Source organism: Quercus suber, unplaced genomic scaffold, assembly GCF_002906115.3.
Source record: "Quercus suber isolate HL8 unplaced genomic scaffold, Cork oak 2.0 scaffold_27, whole genome shotgun sequence".
In the NCBI taxonomy this organism is placed as follows: Eukaryota; Viridiplantae; Streptophyta; class Magnoliopsida; order Fagales; family Fagaceae; genus Quercus; species Quercus suber.
In genome coordinates, this window is record NW_027069492.1 from 701,259 (window position 1) to 709,707 (window position 8,449).

At 33.7% G+C, this 8,449-nt stretch overlaps 1 protein-coding gene across 1 annotated transcript; it reads right to left on the bottom strand.

The window, feature by feature from the left end:
• Nucleotides 1–740: 740 nt before the first annotated feature.
• LOC112034278 (phosphate transporter PHO1 homolog 1) lies at nt 741–7,848 on the bottom strand. Its single transcript, XM_065769072.1, has 12 exons — nt 7,318–7,848; nt 6,928–7,228; nt 6,182–6,602; nt 5,984–6,036; nt 5,808–5,878; nt 5,362–5,491; nt 4,162–4,291; nt 3,717–3,966; nt 3,565–3,616; nt 2,910–2,977; nt 1,093–1,137; nt 741–986 (listed from the first exon to the last, which is right to left on the bottom strand). The coding sequence occupies exons 1-12, from the start codon at nt 7,555–7,557 to the stop codon at nt 741–743; spliced, it is 2,007 nt and encodes a 668-aa protein (XP_065625144.1). The 5' UTR covers nt 7,558–7,848.
• Nucleotides 7,849–8,449: the final 601 nt, after the last annotated feature.

Genomic DNA, 8,449 nt, shown 5'->3' on the forward strand with positions numbered 1-8,449 from the left:
AAATATGTTATCAAAAGCTATCATTTATCACAGGAAAAATCTGATGGTGGAAAGTGCTGTCGATTATATACTTTTATCTTATGGCTAAGTGGAACTCCCACTTCATGTGGTGGTCACAGTTATTAAGAAAGTCTATTGAAAAAGCAGTTAGTCTTATGAGAGATGATATTGGCAACAAAAATTTTCAATGAAGTTGTATCGAGTTAATGATAAATTTTGGAATATCAATTTAGAACACTTGATACAAAAGCAGAGTACATTTAAAATTTAATGTGAGATACTTAATTTAAAATTAGAATAAATTAGCTAATCCTTTGTTGGAGCTTCCATTAGAAACTAGGAAGTAGGAACAGACCTCAACTTTCTTTTTCTTGCAATTCACATCTTTTATAAGCATACAGTGTAACCATTTGTGATAGAAATTAGTTGCACAACTGTATTAGTAGTAGCAGGGTGCCAAAAATGTCCCCACAAGGGCCACAAAGCGGGGCTGTTTCAAGCAAGGCAGTACATCCTTTTGTTGGTGGTGGTGTTGTTGTTGGGTGAGTAAGAAAGCAGGGCAGAATGTCAGAATAAGAGAAAAACAAAAATGTGTAACAAGTAGGTCAAGGCGTCAACTAGGTAATAACACAATTGCGCTTTTTGCATTACTTTTCTCTTCATTGTTGAATAAAAATTTTGTATACAAGTATGAGCCTTGTTCCCAACATACAATGAACAATATGAAGAAAGTTGATGTATTAATATTTTTGAGAAAAGGAGATTGATGTAACATTTGATACACTTGGTAATCGAGGTACTAATTTAGGAAATGAGATGGAGACGTGGATATAATGTACCTGCATTGCCCTCCAATAATATGGTAGAAAGGAAACTGCATAAGCAAGATCCCGGTAATGCTTGTTGCAATACCCATAGTCCTCAGTTTCATAGCTCCGTGTTATGTAGTAACATGCCACAGATTCAAGATTTCTGAGCATTGGGATCTGTTCAAAACAATATAGTTATTTTATTAGTGATCTGTAAGATTTAAGACTTCTTATGAGTATTTAGATTTTCATGAGTTATTTCTTATTTAGTGCCTAAACCAACCTGACTACAAAGTTGATCAGCCATGAAGAAGTCCAGCATTACAACCTGCAGACCATAAGATAAATGAATTAGGTTATTTTTTTTTATTTATTTTTTTTGGGGGGGGGGGGGGGGGGGGTGGGAGGGTATAATATAATAGGTTACAGCTATTTTAGCTCCTAAGAATCAAAATTGCAATTGATTTCAATTCAATGGATACAGTAAAAGCATATCAGAACATCTTATCTATATATTACTAAAAACTAAAGCGTAGCGTTTAATGCTGCTGCTCCCACATTACGCCACATCAGCTGCCACGCCATTTTTTTTCTTTTTTAAAATGTAATTTTCCTACAATTTTAAAGTTTTTGCAAATTTCAGCCCTATAAATGCAGTCCACTACTTATTTATTTACTTCCACTATCACCCTATAATAAATTTGTATAATTAATCCAGCACACTTCTTATTTATTTAGTTCCACTATCAAGTCCAACTCAAAACATTTTCAGTTCAACTTTAGGGTTTGTGTGTGAGCCTTTTTAGCTTAAAGGGGATTTTTTTTTTCTTCCAATTTTTCTATAATTGCTTTTAACATTTAGTTTTTTAATATTTACACTTCTCCAACTTTTCTCTCTCCCTTACCTTTTCTCTCTCCTTACCATTTCATCTCCCCACTACTTCTTCATTCTTTCTCCCTCCTTTACCTTTTCATCTTCCCACTACCCTCTACATTAATATCATTCTTCCTCTTTTCCTTCATCTTCCTTTATTTTTGCCTCTTCTTATTCACACCATCTTTCTATAAATTTGTCACTATCTCTTCTATTCTATGCATAGTTTTCCCTCACAAAAAAAAAGGTTCCCTCTCTCTCTCTCCCTCTCTCTCTAATTTTTTGGTGGATTTTTTTATTTTTCTTGCATCTCTACTTTAGGTTGATAATTTTTTGTATTATTTAAAACTCTATTTGGGTTAATGCAATTTAGTTTTTGTTTTAAATTGTGATTTATTATTTATTTTTTAAATTGTTGTTGTTGTTTTTTTTATTTATTTTTTATTCTCTTTGAATGTTATATGTTATCCTATTGCATTCTAAAGAATTAAATATAGCATATAAAAATATAATATTATTCTATTACATAGCATGATTTGGATAATTTGGTATTTATTTTGTTACATAGCATGATTTTTTATAGTGCTCAATTTAGATGTTAAACTATGAGACTTTACTAATTTTGTTTATTTTCTAATCCTTTGTGGTGGACAAATTACTCTTAATAGTTGTAATAGAAGTACTTTATAATGCCTTTTATTTAAAGAAAAGCAAAGGTTAGCTAAACGAAAGAAAAGTAAAGGTTAGCCAAACAAAAGTAATCAGATAGGTGACAAATTTTAACTTTTGCAATTTTATTTTAATTATTATTATTTTATAACAATGCATGTATAGAAATTTAATTCTTAGATTTTGCTAATAATTTTTTATTTGATAATATGTTTTGGGTGGCTGAAATTATAATTTCTACAAAGAAAGTAACCTTCATAGATTATCAAAAAAAAAAATTTATCCTAATATTGGTTCAATTAATCGTTGTTAAGTTTTATTATTTTTTTAGTTTATGTTTTTTTGGTGTTTTGGATTGATCCTATATTACATTTATGATTGTTCTTATAATAAATAAAAATATAATTACGAAATACATTACTCATTATTAGATTAGTTTAAATTGGAAAAAAAAATAATAATAATAAAACTACCATAAAAATAATTATCACGCGCAACGCGCGGTTCGCGGCTAGTTTTAATATAATGATGATGGAATGTTGGAAGCAACGCAGTACCTTGTAGAGAGGTGATAAAATGATGTTTCTTATCACACGAAGGAAACGATAACGGNATTTTACATCAACTTGGGTTGGTTGGGTGAGCAGACAACAACAAGGTTCCTCTCGGGTGTATTTGTCCGAAAAACATTTATGATCCCGAATAGAATTCCATAAGCTACTGTTACCAATTGGCATCAATCTTCCTCATCCACTTCGTGAAAAGGAAGTGGTACTGTCTTGACTGCCCTGAAGTGGCCTGCATTATTTAGATGCTCATTCTCCAACCTGAACCATTGGAATATTTATTCATTAGATCAGCATTGAAAAGGATATATAAGTTTTAATGATTTCAATTTTAAGGTTATTCTGCACTATTAGTGTAGCTGAAACACATGAATTAACGAATCCCAGAATGTCATATTACCTGAAAAAATTCCACAGCCCCTCCTAATGACCTCAAGGGCTGCTAAAAATAGAGCAGTGACTCCGTCGTCAACTTGTTGAAATTTGTAATGGAGAACAGTTTGCAACCAAGCAAGCCTGAGAATAAGATTCAATCCCTGCATGGCATACCAAAGTTTTCACTTAGATATGGCTTTGAAAATGAAGGCCTACATTTTTAACCCAAAAGAAATCAAAATTGTTCTTATCACACGAAGGAAACGATAACGGCTTGATCGATAGATGATATTGAAGGGGCACACAAGTACTAGCAAGAAGATCTGACATACATGACAGATCAATTCAAAATTTGCAATCTTTAAGAAAAGCTATTGATCAGATAAAGGCCTATTCTACTATGCATTTGGATCAAGAAATTACCAATACGAGAAGACCAGGGATAGCTTGGACTTCAGCAAAAGTGTACCCTTTGGTAAGTAGTGATAAATGAACAAACATGACCCCAATTACAGCAGTCATCGAGGTGGTACATATTAAGAATACATCTCTGTACTTAAGTTCCCTGGTGGGGCTTAGCTCAAATATGAAGCTATAGTTTATACGAGCCTTTCTCCAAGCAAAAATGTTGCAGCCATACAGAAAGAAGTGTAAAAACAGTAGGCTGAACATGCTGCAATTAATAAGTTTGTTTTGTTAGCCACGTTTTACACATTACGCAAATCTGATGAATTTTGTATAGAGTAAAACTTGGGTAGTTGTACCTTAATTTCCCCTATCAAAATCAACCGTGTGGTTGCATTTATCAATAAACCAAATAGTTAAATTTAATTGTCCTTTAAACAAAAGACATTGTACAAATACTTGCCTTAGTACAGGATAGGCTGTTTCCATATAAACTGAGTCTGAAGGTGGCTTCGGCCGTCTATACACATCCATCATATGAGCCACGATGACATATCCAGCAAATAGCGCTAGGAAGCATCCAGTGAATAACCCTGATTATATATGAAGAGATTAGTTTATTAATCTAAAAAATAAAAAGAAGAGGAGACTAGGTTAAAATCGTATCAATTTTGAGTCATACATGGATTTTATTTTATTATATATTTTTTATTTGAGGATAGAAATCTTACTCTAATCTAGTTAAATGTATGTGTGTGAAACTCTTTCCTGAAAACTTAAATTTTGAACTCTTGTCCCCTAACCCTATAAGAATTTGTACTTTAGGAGTGATTACCACATCAAAAGTGTGCAAAGGTTATGAATTTTTTTATCTTAATCTGCTATAGATTTGGATTTAATTAATACAAGAATGTTTATTGAAGTACAGATTATTGGTTTTCAACAATAGATCTTTACAATGATTATAAATTTATATTGTTTTTATATTTGTTTTTTTTTTCATTTATTTATTTATATTTTTTGCTAAGCAAGGATCGTGAATGACTAGACCAAACAACTCCCCAGCGTGGTCAACTGATCATGTAAAGCTGCTCACTTTAGGACAAACTTTATGTGTGCACGGCCATAGTGCAAAACCTATGGTGGATTACAATAATTGACATTTGAATGATTAAAAGAAAGTTAATGATGTTTCATAAAATTTAAGTCATGGAGTCCTAGTGTCCAAGTAGAACGTCATAAATGGGTACTTAACACGTATTTCTTGGTGTCCGTGCGTCACACTTGGTACCACACTCAGGAAACTAACTAGGGCTGCCCTCAGTGTGTTGATGGACTTTTTAAGGTTCAATATTATTACAGTCATCTTTGTCTCAAACATAACAATGGCGTAGCATGGGACCTGACCTGTGCTTTATCATCCACCCAAAAAAGTGGACTAGCCACAGCTCTTCATTGGAAAAGGCTTAGTGGCCTAATGGGTCCATCTATACTTCGGTTTTATTTAAATTCTAGTAGTATTATTTGGTTACAAAGTGAAAGAGCTTAAATAAAGCTCTCCACTGAATCATTGATAATTTTTGGATATATTTAATGTCACTTAAATTAAAAAATGTTATCTGGGTTTCTGTTTTTTAATCTAAGAATTTGGGTAGGAACTCACCAATGAAGAAGGTAACAGCATGTGAGTCTTTACGCTGTAGTGGTTTAAGATATTTCATGGCCTTTCTTCGGTCTTCATCAGCAAAGTGCTTGATAAATAGCTCCTCAACTTCGTCTGCTAAGTTCATCACCTGTCATTTCTGAGTCTAATAAGCAAAATAAAATGCTTCACAATCACATAGTTGTTCTCGAATCATAAGTGTCAGACAGGCATATCTAAGTTTGATTTACATGATCTGTGGTGCAGACATGGATAATAGGATCAATGGCCACTTTACATGTCGGCAAAAAATTTTCAGCTGAAAGGATGTTTGGTGGCCAACACTTTCACATCCAATCATAATATCATGCAAATTTGTTCTGTACCATAGAAATCATGATGGATGATAGGCTGTAGATATTTCAGTTGCTAGCTAGCTAGTCTTTTTTTCGGCTTGATTACTTTACCTTGTCTGAGCTGTTGAAATAGGATCGCTCAACCTCTTTGTGATAAATTGGAAGAACTTGTTTCCAGTAACCTGAAAAATTCCAAAAAATTGGTTTTTTTTTTTTTTTTTTTTCCTTTTCACATATGTCAACCGAAATGAAGACTCAAAAGAAACTTTACATAGTCACCGATTTACTTACTTTGTCAAACTTCTTCAATATCTTCATAAATGCAAGCATGTTCAGGGTCCTGAAAATCATTTTTATTGTGGATAACGCGTAAGATCTTCATTGAAATTAAAAACAGTATAACTATGATTTTTTTCTTTTCATTTTTTATCTTTTAAAGAATTGTTTAATATTCTTGGACATTGAGGTTAATTAGTGTATTATACCTGTAAGTTTTGAGATAGCCTAACCCTTTATAGAGCTCAACATAAGCTCCTCTAATCATCTTCTCTGCATGATGCAACTTTGTTCTGTTAACCTGTAGCTTGCGGCCTTCTGGACCGCATTTTTTTGAAGAAGGATTCATCAAATCCTCCCACACTAAATAACTAAGTGCCGAGAAGGTACGAGTGGGCGTTGTCAGAGGAATGTTAATCTTTAAGTTCTTTCCTTGGCAATTGAAAACACGTCCTGAGAGTGTCCTCATTTTCCCATCTTCTCTTCTCATCTGCATCAACGAATTCCCCACATCATCTGATGATTCTGAGCTAAGAGAGTCTATGAATGGCACATCACTTTTTCCCGTGTCATCTATGCTGTTCTCTTGTGGCTGGTCTTGCTCTGTTCTATCCTTAACAGAGTCCTCTTCTGTAACAAAAAAAATTGTGAGACAAAATTACACATTTCCTTGCAAGGAAGAATGAAAAATCTTGTACTAATTGTTCAAAATAGAACTTTTGTTGTTTCAAATTACTACAAACAATACAGAAATGTGGGTTGTATATGTATGAGTGTGCGCAAAATCCACGTGTAATGGATGTATGCATATGGACTAATTTTAAAAGATGTGACACGTATTTACATCATGTGAGAAACCCTTTGAATTGGTTATACCACAAGTCAAAGTTGAATCACATTGGTTTCTCATTTTATTTGATTGCAATTGAAAGAGACAAAGTTGATTGTTATGTACCACATGTAATGGTGCATGAAATAGACGGATCGTCCTTGGATTCCTGAGCAATAGCTCCTTTGCCCCGTTGTTTCTTGAATGCTGTTTTGACCTCAATCAGGATCTCCATTTGTTTCTTCAAACTTTCCCCTCTTTCCATGAACTCGGCCTCCTTGGTTTGGAAGAACTGATTCACTTTGTTAAGTTGGTGGTCCAAACATGCAAAAAATTCTTTGGTAGCATCAGTATCCGCAAACTGCTCAAGCAGTTCAGTCTCATACATATCCCCCTTACTAGCTGACGATGCAAGTTTCTTATGAACCTGATAGTTGGTCGACCACATTAGTCCATACACATATTAATAGAAAAAACAGAGTATATATTGTTCAAGAAAAGAAGTGATATATATACTTGAATTGCTCCATGGTCTTTATGTTGATGGCCAAATAAAGAGAACCTTTTCCTGAAGTTGGAGAAGAGGGTATTGGGTATAGAGTTAGTTTGTTGCTTGGTGGGTGTGTTGATGTTGTCAGTAGTGGTGTTAAGGAGATGGATTTTTTTGAGGTCTTTCTTGAGTTGCCAATAATCAACAAAAGCTTCTTTCCATTCAGGCACAAGCTGACCCTCAAACTGCTTAGAGAACTTCACCATCTTGTTGTTCTTCTCTATCTGGGCCTTGATTTCAGAGAGAAAAGTGAGTGGTTGTGTTTGATGTGTGTAGGCCTGTGAGTGTGTTTCAATGGAAGGTCATGATGACATTATTTATGGGAGGAAAAGGGCGAGTAAGGAAACTGATAGATTCGCTAGTACTGATGCTCGACAGCACATTCTAAAATATCCTTAGCACTTATACTGTCCTATGCTCCCCCCACTTGAAAGCTATAGACTCATAGAGGTCGGGTTCGCCGGAAAAATGAACAAACTTCTCGGCCAAAACATATTCACATTATAAGAATTTTGAAGAGGGCGGGGGGAATTTAAAGTAAATTTTAGTGGGACCAAGCCTACCCATTTCATTATGCATGAAAACAATTTTTTTTTTAAAGGATAAAATTGACAAAATTTGCCAAACAGTATAGTTCTGAAGAAATTTTAGGCAGATGGCATGTGTTCAAAGTTTATTAATTAATTGGACTATTTTTTGAAAATTGAGTACAACAAAATCGACTTCTAGCCAAAATCAAGTTTAATATACTCGACTTCTTACAAAAAATAAGCTTTGAGGTGGATAAAAAGGAAGTCGAGTATAGTAAACTCGATTTTGGCTGGAAGTCGATTTTGCTATACTTGATTTCCAAAAAAGAGTCCAACTAACTAATAAACTTTGAACGTATGCCATCCGCCTAAAATTTTCCCAGTATTATACTGTTTGGCAAATTTTGCCGATAAAATTAGTTACACATACCTTGTAACACACATTTTTTGAACTTAAATTGTAAGTTGAGTTGAAGACACGATTTCAGTTTTAAAATCATGTCTTAGATTCCAATTCAAAAAAAAAAAAAAAAAATGTGTAACAAATACTACCCTTTTTAGAAAGCAT